This window comes from Actinia tenebrosa, unplaced genomic scaffold (assembly GCF_029948245.1).
Source record: "Actinia tenebrosa isolate PJP-AT-01 unplaced genomic scaffold, QUT_ActTen_1.0 PGA_scaffold10__47_contigs__length_13832649, whole genome shotgun sequence".
Taxonomy (NCBI): Eukaryota; Metazoa; Cnidaria; class Anthozoa; order Actiniaria; family Actiniidae; genus Actinia; species Actinia tenebrosa.
This window is the reverse complement of record NW_028292570.1, coordinates 7,746,673-7,769,429: the sequence shown is the minus strand read 5'-3', so window position 1 is coordinate 7,769,429 and position 22,757 is coordinate 7,746,673. Positions and strand designations below refer to the sequence as shown.

General features: G+C 39.7%; 1 protein-coding gene across 3 annotated transcripts in view; it reads left to right on the top strand.

Moving 5' to 3' along the window:
- The window catches only part of LOC116300742 (von Willebrand factor C and EGF domain-containing protein-like), a 56,655-nt gene that overhangs the window by 29,452 nt on the left and 4,446 nt on the right, over positions 1-22,757 (top strand). The window contains exons 2-5 of one of the 3 annotated variants that reach the window (XM_089026714.1): positions 16,498-16,577; positions 17,548-17,914; positions 18,431-18,643; positions 20,954-21,023. In XM_089026714.1, the coding sequence (XP_088882840.1) occupies positions 17,548-17,914; positions 18,431-18,643; positions 20,954-21,023 (650 nt within the window). In that variant the 5' untranslated portion in view covers positions 16,498-16,577. Of the gene's footprint in view, positions 1-16,494; positions 16,578-17,547; positions 17,915-18,430; positions 18,644-20,953; positions 21,024-22,757 lie in introns of all 3 variants that reach the window. The other 2 variants (XM_089026713.1, XM_089026715.1) reach the window with 2 other exon arrangements.

Sequence of the window (22,757 nt, the reverse complement as noted above, 5' to 3'; positions counted from 1 at the left end):
ATAAAAGATAGGCCCTTACTTGAGGCCTCTTTGCAGCATTTAACAAAATAACGATAAAAAAGAAAGACCTATGCTAATTCCTCTTGCTGCGGCTTAGTAAGATCTTCTTTGCGACCTCTTACTCTTCTCGAACGTCGTCTAAAGTTCTTTGTGCTTTAGTATCCGCGGGACACCAATGTCCAACGAAGTCTTCTTCAGAGAATACCTTATTACAGTGACGGCAGCTGTGTTTCTTACGAGGCGTTGGAGGGGTAACGATGATGCAGTCAGCAGGTAGTTCGCACGTAATGCAGTCCATATATCTATGGGGGATATCGAATGAAGTCCTTAATGGACTCCTTAGCCCAGCCCGCCATTGTCAAAAGCGCGCCAAACCGTTCTGCACGCTTCAGACCACACATTTCATCGTACAATTCCTGTACGCGCTCTTTTAACCGGTCTATCTCTTCCCTTTGCATTTCTATGGTGTCTCTTTTATCCTTTGCGTCGGCGGTAATCCTTCTTACTGCGTCCACTGGGTCCATTGTATATATAATGGATCCGAATCATATTCCCTGCAATGCTCTGATAGTAGGACCCACCGGCTGCGGAAAGACCCAGTTCGTGGTAGAGCAGCTATTAGGACCCTTTAGATACCGCTTTGACTACATAGTGCTGCTTTGTCCCACCTACGTGAATAACCGCACCTGGGCGGGTATAGGAGTGAAAGATGACGACTTCTTCGTAGATATTTTAGACCCTAACGAGTTATCCAGCCATTTGAAGTTCTGGCACAAGCAATTCCCTAAAGATACGCAGACACTCCTCATACTGGATGACATCGCCTGCGGGGACGACGTAAAAAGACGCACCTCCGAATTAGTGAAGCTCGCTTTCAGCGGCAGACACGACAATATCAGCGTTTGGTTGCTTTCCCAGCAGCTTACCAGTGTCTCTAAACCCTTTAGGGAAAACATAGGCTCTCTCGTAGTATTTTATACACCCAGTAAGTCTGATCTGGAAACCATCTTAAGCGACTACGGTGGTGAGATAAGCAAGGAACAGTTGCATGAATACATGCGGCATTTAAAGACGCACCAACATTCCAAGATGATCTTCTCTTTGAGGTTTCCGTATTCCATAAAGATCTGCTATCTTTAATATATATGGACATTGAGCAGTTGATAGATGAAGTCCCCACACAGTTAGATGAAAGTAACCTCAAGGAACAACTTAACATCCTTGTGTCTTCTGGGAAGTGCAAAGAAATGATTGGTAAGGAACTTACCCATGAGCAGGTTAATAAGTTGTCAGAAGAGGAGGTTAAGAAGTTCCATAAGAGGTACGAGGCTGCCCTCGCAAGTAAGACCACGGACGCCGTAGCAGACTCCGCTATCCGACTTGCGACTAAATTGCTTGGACTTGCACTGCCCATAGACGACGTGGAGCAACTACAGAAGGACATAAGAGATGACTATGTCATCGCCCAAGAACTTAAGATAACCTGTGGGTGGTTGTCTTTGAAGTGCGGTAAGTTAATGGCAGTCGCCTCTGCGGCTTTGCACGTGGCTCAGCACGTCGACTTGAAGGAAGTACTAGGTTCCTTAGGAACATCTTGGAAGGACTTCAAGAAGGACAGAGAAGTCGAAAAGGTATTCAAGGTGGCACTTGCTGAGGTACCTAGTCAAGTACCTGCAAGTGACTTATCAAGTACTTAGTCAAGTCGTTCGCGGGAATTACCCAGGTCGCCTCAAGTACCTAGTTAAGTACTTATCAATTCCTTCAAGTCCTTAGATATAAATGAGTGAAGCTGAATCGAAGGCGGAGGAAACCCCTCAAGTAGAGGAGCAACGAATCACCAAGGCTAAATCTCCAGGCAGAGTTGCTGCCGGTAAGAAGCTCGCGGAGATGAACAGGAAGAACAAAGCAAAGAAAGAAGAAAAGGTGGAGGAAGAGGAATCCTTCATTAATCCTGGGTACGTCATTGGCGCGTTAGGAGTCGCTATAGCAGCAGGCAGCTTTTACTTACAATGGCGGGTAACGAAAAAGGTAGAACCACCAACGTATCACACACCTGTGGAGGTTAGAAAAAGTAAGATCCCTGAAATGGAGTAATAACCTTCTCGCTTTGTAATATAATGTCAACCGCGTTGTTGAAAACTGTTGAAGAAGCAGCTATCATTACTTCCATCGTTGCGGGTATTGGTTGGGTAGGTAAGAAAGTGCTCAAAGAAGACTTTACTGAAGACCCAAGCAAGAGCTTCGCTAATTTTGCTAAGATGACCGCTGCCGTTTGCGGGGCTATCATGCTAAAGGATTACCTACGAAAGGAAAAGTACCTGCCTACGGCGTAATATATAATGGCTAGCTTAGTCGCAGGTGGAGTCATTGCAGCTTTAGCATTCACTGGAGCTAATTATGGTGGTCAATATTTAGATAGATTAGTTAGAGGCGACAAAAGCGGAGATTTAGCCGCTGAGAGGAAGAGACACGACTTAGCGCTGGAGAAATATCAAAGGGACGTGGCGGCTTGGAATGAAAAAAGGCAAGCTTACAGGGATTGGTTGGACAAGAACTACCAAGACAAAATGCAGGCGGATAAGAACTTTGAAAATACAGACTACGCCTTTAAGCTCTATGCGCAAGCACACCCCGCGGCATTAACGGGGTTGAGAAAGCCTCAGTTTAAGAATTACTACCAGCCTTCTAAGAAACAAAAAGATAGCGAGTTGGTATTCGTGGGAGTTGCAGGGCTGGCGGGAGGCGTAGCCTTGGCGTATCTGCTCTAACGAAGGGGACTTGTCCCCTGTAATATATGATCGTCTTTTTGGAAAGCGACAAGAATAACTTTACCACTTATCTGAATCCCCCCATCAAAGCCTGTAAGGTTCGGCTGGTTAGTTGCTCTTTGTATAATTCTTGGTATAATTTAATTAATGGCTTTGTCATCGGAACTTCCGGCACCAAACCAAAAATACCAGATTCCCATTACACCCCTATAACACTGGCTAAGGAGCTAGCAAAGCATGGATATACTCTTACCACAGGATTACCCCATGAAATGAAATTCAAGAAAAATAATGGGAGCGCCAATCTAAAGGACAGTTCATTGGTAGAACTCCTGGGCCTTACTAGTACCACGATAAATAGCGGCAGTACATATGATGTGAAATGGAAAGTCGCATCCTCTTATGAAGTCTATTGCGACTTGGTCCATAGTTACAACAATGGAGAAAAGTCTTCTCTTATGTCCAAGTTTCTACCCAAAGGTAATCCATTTGACCCAGTAGAATACACTCCCATTTCTTTGAGCTATGGCTTATCTAATTTGGTAGAAAGCATAAACATTACCATTAAAGTGGACGGAAAGACGGTGGATTTTAACGGACGTAAGATCAATCTTGTTTTGGAATTCATATAATGGGCCGCGTAGAGGACAAACTTAAAAGGATTTACTATGGGCCGGAAGGCTATTGGAGAGGAGCGTCAGCTATCAAGAAACTCGCGACCGCGGCCAGGGTATCAGACGAAACGGCTAAGAACTGGTTGAAAAAACAAACCCTCTGGCAGGTTTATCTTCCCGTGCCTAAGTACATTCCCAGGCCCAGCTTCACCGTAAATACCCCCAATGAAGTTCATCAGGCGGATTTGCTTTTCTTGCCGCACGATAAGGTGAGAAAGAAGACCTATAGGTACGCTTTGACCGTAGTCGATATCGCAAGCAGATACAAGGACGCCGAACCTATAACCAGCAAGGATTCTGGGGAAGTCGCAGAAGCCCTAGGTAGGATTTATAAGCGCGTCTTGAAATGGCCTAAGCTGCTGCAAGTGGATGCGGGGACAGAGTTTATGGGCGTGGTTACCAAGACCCTGAAAGACCACGACACTAAGATTAGAAGAGCTAAAGCAGAGTACCACAGGGGTCAGAGCATCGTCGAAAGATTCAATAAGACCCTGGCCGAGCGTCTCTTTGGATACCAGTATTGGAAAGAGCTGGAAGATCCCTCCAAACGCAATAGGGAATGGACTCAGAGGCTCCCCCAGGTCGTCGCAGCTTCGAACAACGAGGCGGCCAGGGCTACGGGAATGAAACCCAAGGATGCCATAAAAAAGAAACACGTGGAACACAAGTCCTTCGTCAGAAGTTCGAGGGCGGTCTTCCCCCAGGAAAAGAAATTAGGTAATGTCACGGTTCGATATCTCTATGAGTCGGGTGAATTAGAAGGAGGATCCAAAAGAGCTACGGATCCTAATTGGTCTTTGGAAACTTATCAGATCCGAAGTGCGATAGCTAAGAAGGGCCAGCCCATCTTGTATTATCTTCATGATGGCCCCACGCGTGGGTTCGTCAAAGAAGAACTGCTTATCGTGTGATGTCCGAATGCTATCGTATGCACTCCGTCATCACACATCCACCTCTTACCGTCAAATGCAGACAGTGACACCTTCTCCTGCGTGACGTTATGTATCTGATGACCATAGCTGCGCAGGCTGTTCATCTTATGCCGCTGTTCCTTGCGTGTTCGTAATACGTTGAGGTAGGACTCGTGCGTAATGTCCTTCTTAACCACATACTTTTTTACGCCTTTAGCTTTCTTTTCTACGCCGTCTAACTTTAGCACGCTGTACATCTTTGGTTTCAGGCCCACGTACTCTACTATGGGTTTTCCTAACATTTCGTCTTTCATCTTCCCAATTACCTTCTTATTCTTCGCAGAGTAAAGGAAGTGCTCCTTCGGGTAACCGCTGGTGTCGTACTCGTCTATGTCGGGGAGGCAGTCTTTGTAAACGTCTTCCGTTTGCACTTCTAGAATTAGGGAGTCGGTGTCTGTGTACAGGAGGCGACAGCGGTCTCCGTACTTTGGCTTAAGCTTATCGTAGTAGAACTCGTACATAAGCAGCTTCGATAGATCCAGCACCGTAAAGCCTGTGTAAACGGGCTTGTTTAGTAAGAGGTTTGCCCTTTTCATGTGAATCACGTAGAAGTTCAGCATTTCTACGTATCTAACGAAGCCTGGCTGTGACACGTATGCTTCTGCTTCCTCTTTGGTGCTGACTATTTTTACGCTTACGCGCTTGCGGATGTTCTCCATTGTCTTTCCGAACACGCTGTTGTTCATCAGTTTAAAGAGGTTTTTCTCGAAGTCATTTTTCGCTGCGGTACGCTTTTGCGTGTTAAAGTCAATGTAGGGGCGCATCCAGGGTTCCTGCGTGAATTTTAGGACTCTGTGGATCTTCTCTACGCGCATTCCGTGTCGCACGTAGAACTGCAGGTTGCGGTAATGTACCACATACTTCTTCTTATCCATCAGGTTCATAGTTAGTTTCCTGTACGGTTTGTAACCAGGGCACATTTGCTTTTGCAGCGGACTTAGCTGCTTAAATGGTATCTCTATCGCTTCTGGTGCTAAGGGGAACTCATTGTGTTCGTCGTGCAGGCGCTCTGGGTACTCCAGATCCACTTCTAAGACGTAACCCTTGTCTTCCTCCTTTCCTACCTGCATGTAGAAGTCTATCGGCTTCACTGGATCCCATTCGAAGTCTCTCACAGGTAGGTACTGTGACATTGCCCAACCATAAAGGTTATTCGCATCCAGGTAGTAAATGTATGTGGTTGGTTTCTCTGGGTCGTGCTCTACTAAGGGGTTGTTTGCGCGGGCGTAACGTCGGCTGGGCCCGCATACGCCGCCACGAATACCGTCTTCCATAAACCGATACATGTCGTACTCCGTTAGGAGATCCAACTGCGCATTTGTCTTCTTTAACAAAGCACTCCAGCTGAGCCCAGGAGCCGTGTAGAAATTAGCGGGATCCAATCCGTAATATTCCATAGCCATCTTTCTGAAGCTTTGGAAAACATCTGCGAGCAGCACTACGTCAGACCTTAGGTAGATGTCGTGGTAGTCACCCATGTTCTCACAGGAGTACTTTTCCCACACGTCTAACGCATGCTGGTACTCCTCATCCTTTATACCGGACTCGTTTAGGGTGCTGTAGAAGCGATCTTTGGGTGGTAGGGGTTCTTTGAATCGATCCCAGGAGTCCATGTATTCGTATGGGTAGACTCCTTTCCTTTCCGCGCCGTATTGACTGGAAATGGGAAAGTTGGTGTTATACTTTACGAGGTTTGCCAAGGAGTCCGCCATAAACTGCTGCGAATCTAAGAACTTTAGCTTACCCACAGTTACGGACATGTAGCGCTCTTTGTTGTTGGGTATGCATTTGACGTCGGAGCCGTCTGTTCCTTGTAGTAGCAAATGGGAGTCGTAACCGCGGAGGTTGTGAAAGAACACCGGAATCTCCATGTCTGGATTTACTTTGAAGTTTATATTACATTTCCAATGAGCCGCTCCTCTGTATTTACCCGTGATGTGGCAGTGATCTCTAACCTTATCCATATAGAAATCCTCAACAAATGCTTTGTGACAGTGAATGCAGTGCGTGGAGGGCTTTCCCGGCTTCTCACCTTTCTTAGCATACTTCCCGCATTTAAAATGGGCTTCTCCTAGATACTTTCCATCTTCATCCCACGCTTTCTTGGCTCGTCTTCCAAACTGAAGAAGCGTATGTTGGCAAATGTAGCATTTTTTTGCCTTGTTAAAAGCCTCCTGGTTCTCTTTGGTAAATTCCATCTTCTTTGGACATCTTAATTGTTCTCTAATCTCTCCCTCCTCTTCTCGCAATGCTCCTAGAAACTCATTAGCTGCGTTCTTACCTCGGTAAATCACAGGAGGGTTTGCTTTACCGTCTGATCTGACTACTATGTAACCAAAGGAGCAGATCTCATGTAATCCCACCTTATTCGTGGCGCCACGTTTCTGCTCTTCCTTAGTTATCAACGCTTCGAAGTCTGCATATATCACGTAAGGCACTTGCATCTGCTTTTGATGGTCTGCGTATGAAAGCTCTTTGTTGGTGGGCATCTGGATCCGTTGCGCCACTTCTTCGACTCCGCGGCAGATCTCATCGTGTTTCTTTAGGGCATTTAAGGATGTAAATGACAGCAAGCAGCAGTCGCAGAAGTACTTTTTGCCTTTGTGCTTAGTATGTCTGTAGAATAGTCTGCTAATGTGTTTAACCCACGAGTAGTGTCCGCCGTGGTAGAATAAATGTACGCGCTCTCCTTTACTTTTTGACAGAACTAACGGTACTATCGTCTGCTCTCTGACTCCGTAAACGTTAATTGCTAGATCGTTTATTTCCTCAAATATGGGGATGTCTATCAACTGCATGGGAAATTCCACACCATCCCACTCTAAATCATCTGTGGGATACTTACTTGTCCTACAGGGATCCTTCTCTGCTGGATACAGTGCAGACCTGATTGCCCACATAAAGCATCGATTGTCTTCATTCTTCACGTTTACAATAGCCTTCTTCCTTTCTACCCACGTTGGTAGCGGTACGTAACTCCCCCCTCGTATGGGTACGTACCTGGCTATACTTATCTCTATTCCTTCAACCTCCTCTACTGTCCAACCCGATCCTTCTTTCGTGTAGTTAGACAGCGACTCCATTATTGCTTCTAAGGCTTCACTGAGTGACCTATCCAGATTCGTGGATTCTAATATCACTAACGACTTTGATCGCAACATTGCTGTCGTCATTACCTCGTCTTTTGACAAACTTACTTCTACCATTATGCTCGCTTTCAGGGCTCCTAATTCTTCTATACCTTTTCGGAGAGTCCTTTTAACCTTCCTTTCTGACTGACGCCAAAACTGTCTAACGTCAATCTCACCGTTACCGGGTATTGACACCGTGCTGAAGTTGCTTTGGGATTCCATCTATATAATAGGAAATATTTTATACCTAATACCAAGCACTTTTTAGGTCGTCGTAGTCGTACTCACAGTCCTGACAATGCCAAAACAATTTAACCTTAGTCTCAAACTTCTTACCACATCCACAATCATAACTACTCATACACTTCGTCTTCATTTTCAAATGCTTTTTCAAATCCGCTTCTTTCTTAAAAGTTCTCTTACAATCTTCGCACTCCATATATAGACTAACATATTTACGCTGTTGCCCCCAACCACACTTGGAGTGGGTTGTTTCCGTAGGTGGATTTTTGACGCGGGTCTTACCCCGTGTTGAGATTGCGCTGGAACCCCCATTCCCTATACTACTCGGGTACTCCACAAATCACTGTTCAGTACTGCATGGTAAACATGTTTGCTCGTCTTTGTATTTGGTGTTGCTCTGACGATTTTTAAATACTGCAGACTCAAAAAAGTATCCACCAGAACTGCACCTCCAAATTGTAACATTTTCATTGTATGGTCCAATCCCTACCAATCACATGGAATGTTAAAAAGGGTGTTATAAAAGTACTGGTATTTAGCATATACCAACTTATGTACTTCCTAAGAACGCGCGCGCACATTGGTTAATTGGAGGTGAATATCGTACAATATTCACCTCAGAATCTCGGAATATTGAGTCGGCAACAAAATGGCATCTGCCGGCAATCGTTTTGCTACAATTTCCGGTGAAGAAATTGAAAAAAATGAAAGTAAATGACATTCCTATGAATATTATATATTTTTTTTTAAAATACTAAAAAGACAACGAAGTATGGCCTAAAAGTTTTGCTAAAAGTTTTGCGTGAATTTGTCACGCAAGCTGCAAGTTTCTGTTTGTTTGTTTTAATTGAATTACTGTATATAAAAATAAGTTACTCTGTACACAAGTTGAAATAGGGTCGCAGTAAAAAGCTGAAACGGAAAGAGCTGAAAGAGCTGAAAGAGCTGAAAGAGCTGAAAAGTGCAGAAAAGCGCAGAACTTCTTATTATCATAGATAATAATCAGTAGACAAATATTGTGAAAGATGATATAATATAAATAATGTCAAACTAAACAAAAGTAAAAAATATGAAAAATATGTTAACTGCAGAGATACCAGCCAATGGACCGACCAGCAAGGTCAATGTCACGCATTCTCTTTACCAAAAAATTAAATTTCTACATAGTATTAGAAGATAAATAAAAGTAAATAAAGTCCATGCACAGAGATTTCTTGTTAAGCCTTCTATCGTGCTGCTCAGATTTTGATCCTGGCTAGAAGAGCTTCAGTGCCGGACCGCTCGGTGAATGGTCAGCTTTGAAAATATTTCTTTGATACTGAACAGCCACTAAGAAGTCCAATTTTATATTGTGACGTTGATCAAGTTACTTTTTCTGGAAGACCAAGCACCTTTTCTTAGCAACGGGCTGCTCATTGGTCAACATAATGTCGCTCGCCTACTGCGAAGACAGTTTAAAGACATGTCATTATACTGGGACTCTTTCACGGAACATATTTTTTACATAAAATGGCACTGCCTTCACCTTCTACATTCGCCGTTTTCAAAAAAACTGTTTGCTTATCTAAATGGAAGGTATTTTGACATGTGTACATGTCGTAAGTATTTTAGTTGAGTGTACAAAACCCTTTGCCATGATGAAGTTAGGCACCTCAAATACCACAGTCCCTTTCAGCAGCTTCGTTTATTCTAGTAGCTTTACTTTTATTTTTGTCTTCAAGTTCTCAAAGAAAGGAGGTTTGACATTTGTATATAAAAAGATAATTTGAAAAAGATTGTGGTACTATAGGTATGAACCGTCATCATACGGCCGTGCAGGCAGCAGGTCGCGGTCTCAAATAGGCAAAATCTTCGGCTATCCAAACTTTGGCCAATACTTTTATGAAAAAGCCGAATCAACCGCTATATCTTTGTTTAGAATGTCAGACCCTTCTCGGGAACGAAATAATAATCAATAATGGAAACTATATTATAGCTTTTTTTTGCAATATACAATCATAAACCTCACTGCAGGTAGTTTACAATCATCTACTTGAATCTAACAATGAAACGAATAATAATAATAATAATAATATATAATAATAATAAAAATAATAATAATATATAATAATAAAAATAATGATGATGATGATATTTATTTAGAGACGATATTATATTTACAGCATTGTTGATGTGGTCGTGTGTTTTGTTTTATTTTTTTAGTTTTTTTAGTTTTTTTGTTTTTGTTTTTATTGTTTTGTTTTTGTTTTTGTTTTTGTTTTTTTTTTCTACAAAGAAACTACTAAAATCGAGATACTTAGTGTACCGAAGACTGAAAAAGAATCTTCCAAATTGTCGCCATCGATAATTTCATGAAAACATTGTCAAGCGCTTCTCGGACTGAGCTACTAGATGTATTGCTATTGCTGTTGTTGTTGTTGTTGTTGTTGTTGTTGTCGTTGTTTTTGTTTTTTTTTTTGTTTTTGTTTTTTGTTTTTTGGCTTTCCTCGGCATAGTATATAAAGGAAAAAATCAAAGCTCTTTCAGCTATTTCATGATAATAAGAGTGATGAAAGTAATTCAAGTACAGAAATAGGTTGAATTTATGACATTTCTGCACTTTTCAGCTATTTCAGCTATTTCAGCTCTTTCAGCTCTTTCAGCTCTTTCAGCTCTTTCAGCTCTTTCAGCTCTTTCAGCTCTTTCAGCTCTTTCAGCTTTCCGCTGTTTCCGTTTCAGCTTTTTACCGCGACCCAGTTGAAATATGAGCAATTATTCGCCTTCGCGAATAATTGGTAATTAGGTTGAAGAGATATGAGCTCTGCCAACAGATCAGACGTCATATCTCCGTCCAATCCTTGCGTCCCAGCAAGTGTCCACTTACCTTTTCAAGCCCAGCATGGCACACCAATGAACTTAAACTTATTTTACTGAAAACTTTCACTTAACCAAATAAAGGGTAAATCAAAGATATATAAAACAAAGGCAAGACAAACATACCGTGAGGGAACAGCTAACGCAGTAGTACTCAATGATCCCAACAACAAGGCTGTTCCAAATTATCATTAACTATAACCGAGTAAAGTGAATCACCAGCACTAGTCTGAACAGATTTCCGCCTAGCAGAATACAAGGTTATTAGGCTGCGAATACCCCCAAGATTGTTTGTTTAGGGTAAAATACCAACCCCCGCGAGCCCTGAACGACCCCTAACGCGGGGTTCCAGATTGAGCTGATACAGTGTATTAATTTTTTCAAGTTCGAATAACTTGTACGTCTCCGGCTTTTCGATGTTTGGTAGACTGAGCTTATTTGCAGACACTAAACACTGGGTATAAATTGGTTACAAATCAAAGGGTTTACTATCTTTCTTCTTGAACAGGGAGCCGTGCAAGTTAACTAATATAAGGACAGCAAAACATTATACACTGTACTTCGTTGACTTTGTCAGGTTTGAATCATTTTATCTTTTTATTTTGTCGCTATCCAATTTGAAGAGACGCAGCCTTCGACTGAACAGCGGTAATCCAGTTCTCAAAGTCAGTTTGAATGACTGCCCGCCGGCACCTACAATGCATTTTACAAAAATGTTGAATCATCGTTACTGCTGCATACTGTCGTACAAAAGGTGCTAGAAGCTTGCTAGATGGAAAACGGCTAAAAAGAAAGATAGGTAAATAGAAATGAGTTACACCTTCAGAAATTGTGAGAAAGAACAACAAACTTCTAAATAGTTTGAATTTGAAAAAAACTAAAAATATAATACATAACTAAATGGTTGATCAGATCCACGTACAAACCGGACATGACTCATCGCCTTGGAAGCTCAAGTTTTTTCCACTGAGCCACGATTCCAAGAAATTAGCAAAACGATAGCCCTGAAAACAATTCACAATATATACTAGACTCAGTTTTCAACATCAAATTTTCCATCGATTCCGTGCGTTGCAGGTAGTTCAAGTGATTAGCTGTCTGATGGTCTGAGGCCGGCTAGTCTCTTTTCTGATGCTTCGCAGTAAAACATCATCTTGCGTAATCCGTACAAACGATGGCAGAAGGATTTAATTGCCGTCAAGTCCAAAGTCCACACGAAGCCTCATATCTGAGGATGTCTGGGGGATATGGCATCGTGGGAAGTGGAGTGGAGTGGAGTGGAGTGGAGTGGAGTGGAGTGGAGTGGAGTGGAGTGGAGTGGAGTGGAGTGGAATTATCTTATCGCTATGAAGTCCTGTTGTCTAACGTAACCCCAACTTGGCTAGAGATTGTGCTAGGGTTTCTAACCCTAAATTGTCTAAGCGTTTGTGCTAGGGTTTCTAATTCCAACTTGGCTAGGGATAGAGGTTATACGTATAGTACTAGGGTTTCTAACCCTAACTTGTCTAAGCGTTTGTGCTAGGGTTTCTAATTCCAACTTGGCTAGGGATAGAGATTATACGTATAGTGCTAGGGTTTCTAACCCTAACTTGTCTAGGCATTCGTGCAAGGGTTTCTAACTCCAACTTGGCTAGCGTTTATGCTTGGGTTTCTAATATCAACTTGGCTAGAGATTGTGCTAGGGTTTCTAACCCTAACCTGTTTAGGCGTTTGTGCCAGGGTTTCTAACTCCAACTTGGCTACGGATAGTGCTAGGGTTTCTAACTCCGACTTTGGCTAAGGCTTGCTAGGGAATCTAACACTAACTTGTCTATTGTTTGTGCTAGGGTTTCTAACTCCGACTTTGGCTAGGGCTTGTGCCAGGCTTTCTAACTCAAACTTATCTAGGTTTTGTGCTGGGGTTTCTAACCCTAACTTGTCTGGGGCTTGTTCTAGGGTTTTTAACCTACCGTGTCTGTGGTTTGTGCTAGGATTTCTAACCCCAACTTGGCAAGGGATAGTGCTAGTGTTTCTAACTCCAACATGGCTAGAGATTGTGCTAGGGTTTTTTAACCATAACTTGCCTAGGGATAGTGCTAGGGTTTCTAAACGTAGCTTCCGTAGGCGTTTGTGCTAGGGTTTCTAACCCTAACTTGTCTAGTGTTTATGCTAGGGTTTCTAACCGTAATTTGTCTGGGGATTGTGCTAGGGTTTCTAACCCTAACTTGTCTGCGGTTTGTGCTAGGGTTTCTAACCCTAACTTGTCTGGGGCTTGTGCCAGGGTTTCTAACTCTAACTCGTATGGGGTTTGTGCTTGTTGGGTTTCTAACCCTATCTTGTCTGCAGTTTTTGCTAGGGTTTCTAGCCCTAACTTGTTTAGGCATCTGTGCTAGGGTTTCTAACTCCAACTTGTCTGCAGTTTTTGCTAGGGTTTCTAGCCCTAACTTGTCTAGGCATCTGTGCTAGGGTTTCTAACTCCAACTTGGCTAGCGTTTGTGCTAGGGTTTCTAACTCCTAATTGACCAGTGATTGTGTCTAGGGTTTGTCCTAGGGTTTCTAACTTTTCTGCTTTGGGCTATATCTACATATGTCCCTTGAATAGTAATACTTATATATAGCCCTTTAATACATGCCTTAAGAGTTCCGTACTACTGCTTTAAGCAAATGCTCAAGGGGTCAAAGAGTGGGATCATCGGGCTTTAAAAACTCTCTATGTTTTAATTATATTTTTCTCATCAAGCAAAATTTTTATTACATATTCAAGGGTAAGTAGTGTTTTTTTACAATACATGGTCTCATTTTTTGACTTCTTTAGCATGCGCTTAGAGCAGTAGTGCTGAATTCTCGGTTCCACATGCACGCCTAACGACGTCAGGAGTAAGACTTTCCTAAATTTCCTACTGCAAACTTTTTATGAAGAAAATTATCATTTGAAAAACAAACATAGAAACTAGCGGCAATTTTGATAAAGCTTATTATCGTTACACAACATAATTAAAAAGTGTTTGTTTATTATTCCCTCGTGAGGATTAAATAAGGTACAATAATATGATTAATGACATCCTGTGGGACTATTTTGTTGTATGAAAACCTTCTCAGGCATGAAATAAGTCAATTAAATACCATATCCAGCCATATCCAACATTAAGTGAAACCCCTCCAAGATCCAATAAAATCCAAATAGAATACACTGAAGAGTATTTGACAAGACATCTTATACTCTTTTTCGGATTTTGAAGCCCCCAATAGAATACAGTGACGAGTATTTGACACGACATCTTATATTCTTTTTTTATGTTTGTTTTAATTTCAAAGTTCTAGTGCTAGCTTTGAAATGGGTGCGGTCGTATTTGATGGGGGTTTCAATCTACTGCACGTAGTACAAATAAGAAACCCTGGTTGGTCGATGAGCTCATGAATAGTTAATGAGTATAAGATTTATATTTATTTGGTCAACTTCAGATTTGTCTTAGGAAATGTCAAGAAATTTATACACGTCTCCTTTTGCTTCTCGATTTCTTAGTCGCACGCAATGGCTATTCCATGCCTGTCTAGCTTTTACCATTCCTCCAAACTGAACACCTTTTCTGCATCTTCCATAGATAATCTGGATCCGAGTCGCCTTTTGCATTTATTTTGAAGACGATGCGTGCGAACACATGACATTGCAAACTCGAATCCATTTATTCTAGCAATTAGTTGTGCTTCTTTTGTTTCACGTTCAATGGATAAAGGATTTTAGCAATTTTGTTTTATATTATTTTTTTAATTAAACATATTTACTCTCTGTGTTCTCTCCAAGAGCTAGTCTCATCGTGGGAGATTACACAGTTAACAGTAGTTACAAGGTTTCTGGAGTTTTAGGAAAAAGGAAAAAAAAAGTTTAACATATTAACAAAAAACAAATATATATAGAAAAGTACAATGGAGACTATATCGCGGGAGATTACATGTAATGATAAGAAAGGAAAGCATATATATATATCTATAGAAAAAGTACAACGGAAAAGAAAATATATCTACAAAATCGATTAACCGTTCTTTACTCTAAATCTTTTGGTGTCTGCCAAATATTGTTGGACACTCAAGAACAATTTTTGATTTTGCTTAAAAGTTAAATGTGGAGAACATTTTTGTTTCTCAAACAAGTTTACTTCCTAAAAATACTTCGCCACCGTAAAAAATAAGTCCAATAACCCTTACTTATTTTTACACCACACAAATAGATCGAATAATTTTTCAGGAGTAATCAGAATATAAATGAAGGTGAAAAGAATATAACAAGACCCTCAAACAGGGTACATTGAGCTACTGGAATCAATCAATGCATGAGACTGTAAATCTGATATATTTACAAATCTAAATGTATTAGATCAAAAACGAGTGCGAGTGTTTCATCAGGGGATCCAAATATCGAGAAACTGATCATATGTTTCGAGGTCCTGATGAAACACGAAGCACGAGTTTTTGATCTGGCTTCTCGAACAAATTTATAATGAATAACTTATAAAAAATATATAACATTAATTTTTACTGTAATTGTTCCGAACGATGAATCATTGAAATCTGAAAACAATAATTCATTAGTCTTATTATGTCGATTTGAAAGTGGTACCAAACACTTCACTTTGTACTTTATAAGCCCCCTGGGAGAGAATGAATTTGCTTATTGCCTAAAGCAGCTATATAATAGATTAATAGCAAGCTTCTCGGAGTACAGAGCACCACCTCGGGTACCTCTACGATTTCGAAGGAAACACTTTCAAAAACGGTAAAATTAACTTGTACTACAATGCAATAATTATAAAAGTAGAAGCCGATTTAGCAATGTTTAGATTTTGAACTTTTTAACAAATAATTAGTGATCAACCTATGAGAAAAACATTTAAAATATGAAATCAACCCAATACTGTCAACGAATTCATCATTAGCTTAGTTGGTAATGCACTAGAAATCAACTCAATACAAAGATAAATGGTGTATGGAGGTATTTCGCTCATGGCACTAGTACAAGAATAAATAGTGATGAATCTATGGGAACTAATCCCTTATCTGTAGGTAAGAGCAAACTGAAAGTGTGGAACAGCGTTTAATGTTTCCAACAGGGAAAGTTTGTTAACGGCACATTCAATGTCCAAATTAATGACGATACAAAATAACTTTACTCAGGTAAATCAAATTGTAAAAGAAATTAAGATTGTAAACTTCTTAGACTTAATCATTTTGTAAAAGTTTTAGCTGGCTTAGTTGGTAAGACTCTAGAATAACACACCACAGGTACCCGATTCGAGTCACCGGACGTTCAAGATAAAAAGAAAATGTTAGACAAATAATAGGTAGGTAAATAAACAAGTAAGACAATTAAAAAAAGAGAAGGAACGTAGCAATATAAAACGCTATATGAAGCCGACATGAAAATTTTCCCTCAATGTATTCTTTAGTGGTTTTATTATCAGATTTGGGTTAATTCTTCACGCCTGATTCTCACGCTCATCTTTTATTGAAGTAAGATTACTAGTTATATGTCGTATGCGCATGTCTAACTTTTGCGTCAAGCGTCGCATTAACTTCAAAAAATAGCTCCCACATGGCAAAAAGCGAGTGTAGGAGGTTAGTCAGAAGAAAAATAATATCAGTCACTGTTCATAGTTTAGGGGCCGACTAACCTCTCCCTTAGGCTTCGGGCGAGCTCCCTGATCAGTCATTATGGATAGCGGTGTCGGGGCCGAGATCTCCGGCATAGCCGTAAATGCTTCGCGCTGCCATACTGCGCTTCGGCACTACGTCTGGAGGTATGGTCCTAATAGTTTCAAAAAACAAAAATAAATAACTATAAGTTGGTTAGAAATACTGATGAGCTTCTTTTAAATTTTAGCAGGCTGGCTCAGTTGGTTGAGAATTACACTGTTGTACAAGAATCGGACCAACGCTCGGGGTCTTCTAATAACTGAGGAGAAAGTAGGTGCCTTTGTTATTACATCTGCAAATGGTTAGACTTTCGAGTGGCTCGGATGACCACTTTAAATGGCCGTCCCGTCTCTCCACACGTCATCATTACGATTCGCATTTCGCTTAGCTCTTCAAACCCCGGCTATGGATTGACCAAGCTATCTGAAGACTTTCATTAAGTTGCTGCCTGGTGCTGTCTAAACAAACTTTTGATTAACCGTGAAAAATCAAAACTGATACTTTTTGGAGTACATTCGTACTCGAATAATATTTCTAATTTTCAGTTGACCTTCCTAGGAAATAATCTTACACCCGTTTCATCTTGTAAAGACCTACAAGAAATAGTTTTTGACTCTGCTATGAGTTTTAATTGTCATATTGAGTCCTTAAAGTCATCTTTACTATCTTATCTTTGCCAGATAAATAATGTAGACATCTGTTTGATAAGAAAACACTTTTTCTCATACAAAATCTCTTGTATTTAAGCAAACTCTCCTACTGTTCGTCAGTGTGGGCTGGTACCACAAAGCGCAATATTCATAATACAGTTAATACGAAACTCATTGCCGCGCGCATTTTAACCAACACTAAAACGTTTGATCATATTTCTCCAGTTATATAAACAAGCTTGGTTGGCTATCAGTAAATAATTCACTTGTTTTTCGTGATCTGGTTATGGTATTTAAATGCCTTAACGCACTTGCTCCGCCTTATTTCAGTACTGAATTCACAACAGCGGTCGATCGAAATGTTTTTTTTCTCTTTTCTTTACAAAATGTATATTAAAATACCAAGACCTCGGATTGACAACACAGCATTGATCTTGGTCATTTACGCTAGGTATGGGTAAATGATGTTCAAATCTTATCCAATAATTATATATAAATACCTTGTCAATCAGATATCGATCTTCAGTCATAAAGTTCTAGCGCGGCAAGGTTGGAATTATTTTTTATATTTCCTTTGATTTTCCCCACAGATGAGTGCTCTATTTGTCCTAGCAACATCGTTCTTTTTGGTCAGCTGTGTCCTTTTCAATGCAGTTGCACAAAATATAGATCCAACATGTGAGCCATGTGCTGTCTTAAAATGCAAAAATGGCCAAAACTGTACCCGAGAGCCTGTTTCTAAGTGCCCCCCTTTAGGGGTCTGTAGGGGGAAAATCGTCAAAGATCATTGTGGATGCTGTGACATATGCGTGACGACCATTGGACATAAATGTCGTGACGATCCCGAAGCATATCAAGAACAAGTCTGTGGTAAAGGTCTCCGATGTGTGCAAGTTGAAGAATCTTTAGGGTTTGAAGTTGGAATCGAAAAGCGTCGTTCATGCAGATGTGAAAAAGGTGAAGCATCTAAGTATTGACTCCTGTTAGCATTTTCTCGTATCTCAAGCACAAAGGCTTATATGCTTTTTTGTAGTGTTTTGAGTTGAAACTAAGCTGCATTGGCTGCATTATCTGTCTGTCTGTCTGTAATTAAAAATTAGGTTTTAAACCCGCTGTCATGGGGGGATTGCGAAAAAATGTTAAAAAGAATTCACTTCAAAACCACATTGCTGAGAATTAGCTTGAAAATCTTATGTTTTTGTTTTTTTGAATTTTGAATTTTTGATTGCCAGACTTTTGAGCAATGTTGGCGCCTAGCCTTAGAATTTCAGACAAAGCCATCGAAAGTGCAATCAAAACATGAGAGATAGTGGACACGCATGATGACTTGAATTAGCTGTAACTATGGTGATACTCTCGTCTAGTAAAATAAAGACGATTGTTTTAATTGCATGTACGGAAAAAATCTGTCTAAGCTGAAAGATATATGTCCATGTGTTCGTCCTAAATTAATTGAAGGTGTTTTCTCAACAGAAATCAGGGGCTGTTTTGACCCGGTAAACAAAAAAAATTATCGACCCGGCGAGATCTGGACACGAGGAGATTTCGCATGCGAGGTATGCGTCTGCAATTCTAATGGTCGGCCGAAATGTTCGTCTTTGCGATGCAGGAAAACCACGTGTTTTGACGTCAAGAGAGTAGAAGACAGATGTTGTGCATTCTGCATGAAAGATGACTGGAGCAAAGGTTTGCCGAGTTATGTATATAAAAAGAAAAGCAACAATTTAATCCTTTGTTAATAGAGCCCCTTCCAGGTCAAAGTTCCTTTGTTCCCCAGTATTTTTTCTGTTTGTTCTCTCGCTCCCTATGAGTCGAATTCCAAAGTTTGTCAATTTTTTCCTCAAAAATATGATTCCTCACACATTTGTTCCCTTGCTCCCTGAAAATAAATGCTCCTAATTACCATTGTTCCCTAAAACCATAGACCTTTTTACCAATACTGCGGCCATCTTGAATTATATTTTCCTAAAAGAAACATTATGGGATGCCGCAGGGTCAACTGTTGATAAAGTTATGGACTGCACAGCACCCAGGGTGTCTTTTTCTCCCATTTTACACTTTTCAACGAGAAGCACATCGAAACTAATTGAACTTTTTAAAAAAATTCAATTTTTAAAAAAACGTAACACCGCGCACCACCCTAAGCTTAATACATTTTCTATGTTTGCCCCTTCGGCTTCCCAGAATTCAAGATGGACGCCGTATAAGTAAAAAGGTCTATAGCAACAACGACATCTTTGGCACTTCTCCAAATTACATTATTAATAATTTAAACTAGTGAAGAGGGGGGAAATATGTGGATAGGCGTCATTTAGAAATAGCTTATCGAGCTAAATTGCAATGTCAAACTGAAATTAATTTAATAAAGTACAAAGCAAAATACATGAAATTATATAACAAGAAAAAGCACACGCAAGGGAATGAATCATAAATGAGAAGGAAATTGATTCTTTTTTATATGAAAAACGACAGCTAGTTATCATATTGGTCTAAAAAGGAGGTAATTAAAAGCTTCTTGAAGCAGCAACAGGACTTGAATTTACAATGTTCCTGGATTGAACGTTTTGAAAATCGATGGCAAATTGCCTAAATGAAAATAATGCATAAACTATGCATCGTTACAAATCTCAAGTCTTGAAATTTTTGGATACCTTAGTTTATAACGAAAATAGTGGGCTCAAGTGGGCTCTAAGATCAGAAAACTTCGTTATTCTAATCATCCATATTCATTATCATCATCATTGAACCATCAGTAGTAGTAGCAAAGGATAGGACCACCACCAGTCTTGTTTTTCGAGCAAAAAAAACCTCCAGTCAATGTCACCAGCGCGTTTAGTTAATGGTTGCACCATTTATGCACGACTTAAACCAACTGCTCACATGACCCTATGCTACCTTCATGAAGTAGCTAGTCAAAATAAAGAACAGAAACGAAAAAAAACATGTTATGGATGCGGAGTTACCGCTCACAACATGCGAAACACGAAAATAGCATTAAATGAACAAATTGAATGTTCAGATAAAGATTAGTTTGGGAAAATACTCTGGCTGGCAAGTGTTTACCAGCCAGCACTTTTCTCATACAATTCAGTATTCAACATTTTGAACTGAAACTTCGCCCTCTTACAAATGTTCAGATGCTTTATTCATTTCTGGTTTACATTTTGACACAGCTGCTCAAGGGGGTAGGGCCATCTGACCTGTTAGTGCAAGTTGTCTGCATTTAGGCTTTACATTGTCTGCATTTGTACTCTCTTTTTAGGAAGATTCTTATCACTAGCGGACCTTGCTTTTTTTTGTCTTTTGTTTTTGGTTTTTGGTTTTTGGTTTTTGGTTTTTGGTTTTTGGTTTTTGGTTTTTGGTTTTTGGTTTTCGGTTTTCAGTTTTTGTTTTTCGGTTTTCGGTTTTTGGTTTTTGGTTTTTGGTTTTTGGTTTTTGGTTTTCGGTTTTCGGTTTTCGGTTTTTGGTTTTTGGTTTTTGGTTTTTGGTTTTTGGCTTTTGGTTTTTGGTTTTTGGTTTTTGGTTTTTGGTTTTTTGTTTTTGTTTTTGTTTTTGTTTTTGTTTTTGTTTTTGTTTCCTTCCTAAAACAAATATATCCAGTGAAACTATAGACTAAAGAAAGTAGTCCTGTAAAATGACTTTAGATCCTCTTACTCTTACCTCGTCTAATTAACAATTATACCTCTAGACATCGTGCTCCACGAGTCAATAGCCAATTAGGCATTCAGAGCGCAGGATTTATAATAGACTATTAGTAGGTTTAGAGTAATAACGGTTATAACTTCAGGAAGAAAGAAAAAGCAATAAAGATTTTCAGATTAGTTAAGACTTTGCTGAAAACATGCTCTGCAAGGTGCCCGTTAAAAGAGCACGGAGAGCGAGGTGGGACACGTTAGGAAGAGGCAGGTGAGACATTGCTAACCAGTTCCAAAAAAAAAAGGAAAGCTTAGTTACAAATATTCGAAGTTGATATTTCACTGCGTGTATCTTCTTTAGGCTGTGAATATGACGGATCAATGTATTTTGATGGAGAGTTTATTACCCTTAAAGATCAAAGATCTATTTGGTAAGTAAACCTATTGCCTTTGATTATAATATGTTATTATATACTATATCATATGATATTTTTTAAATGCAGCATTCCTCCATGATTCCATGTTTTTAATCTGTTTTTGTTGTCAATGCGGATGAACTATCTTTGTTTCTTTGATTATCTATTTTTTCATTCATCCATCCATCCATCCATCCATCCATCCATACCTGATTCCTTGAAAGAGGAGCGCCCCCTTTCAAAATTTAAAAAGAGAATTAAACAGTATGATCTCTGCATCAATAGCTATAAGGATTGATTTTATCTAATTAATTATTTAAAATCTGTTTTTTCTCTTTCGTAATGATAGTTTAGCATATTACAATATAATGTGTAAATAGTATTTATATTTTTACTGTTATATTCTACACGGCCTCTAGGTAGACCAAAGTTATAAAGTTAAAAAAAAAGTTATTCCGGTGTGTATGCAAATGAATGGAAAACTGCTAAGGTAACTCCCATTTTTAAGTCTGGAGATCATAATGACTCAAACAACTATAGACCTATTTCTGTGACAGCGACAATTTCTCGCGTTTTCGAAAAAATTATCTGTAGTCAATTAAAATCTTATCTTAAGGAAAATAACTTAATCTATTTTCTTCAATCAGGATTTAGACCATTACATTCTACTTTGACCGCTCTTCTAGATCTCACCAATCAATTGTCTTTTAATATTGATCGAAAATTGGTCAACGGTGTCATCTTCCTTGATTTTAAAAAAGCATTTGACACCGTTGACCACGATGTTCTGCTTACAAAGTCATATTACTACGGTTTTGATTCATGTGCAGGAGAATGGTTCAGGTCGTATTTGACTGATAGATCCCGACAGTGTTCTGTTAATGGTGTTTTATCAGATATGAAATCAATAGCGTATGGTGTTCCACAAGGTACGATCCTAGGTCCGATCCTCTTCCTTGTGTACAATGATTTGCCGAAGTGCTTAACAGTTAGTAAAGCAAGATTGTATGCTGACGATACGAGTCTGACCTTCTCTGATGGTAACGCAATTGACCTTGTTTGGGATGATTTTGATGAAATATTAGCAGAATAATTACAGAAATTACAAAATCGTGCTGCGCGCATAATTACTGGAGCACGGACAAACGATATATTTAAAGACCTTGGTTGGGTGCCATTAGCTGAATGCAGATTACAGCAGAAAGCTGTAATGATGTTTAAAATTGTTAATGGTTTAGCCCCACCCTATATGAAAGATATGTTCCAAAATCACCTCGGAACCGATTCTTACTTTTTACGCTGTTCTGCAAACAATTTCCAACTTCCCAAGGTCAGAACCGATATCTATAAGAAACGTTTTGCGCACACTGGTGCAAAATTATGGAATTCCTTACCTGATTCCTTGAAAGAGGAGCGCTCCCTTTCAAAATTTAAAAAGAGAATTAAACAGTATGATCTCTGCATCAATAGCTATAAGGATTGATTTTATCTAATTAATTATTTAGAATCTGTTTTTTCTCTTTCGTAATGATAGTTTAGCATATTACAATATAATGTGTAAATAGTATTTATATTTTTACTGTTATATTCTACACGGCCTCTAGGTAGACCAAAGTTAGGTTCTTTTGTATGAGACTTTTTATATCATTGTACTTAAGTTTGATAGAGCTTTCGTGTCTAAATAAAGTTGATATCATATCCTATCCATCCATCCATCCATCCATCCATCCATCCACCCAGCCACCCACC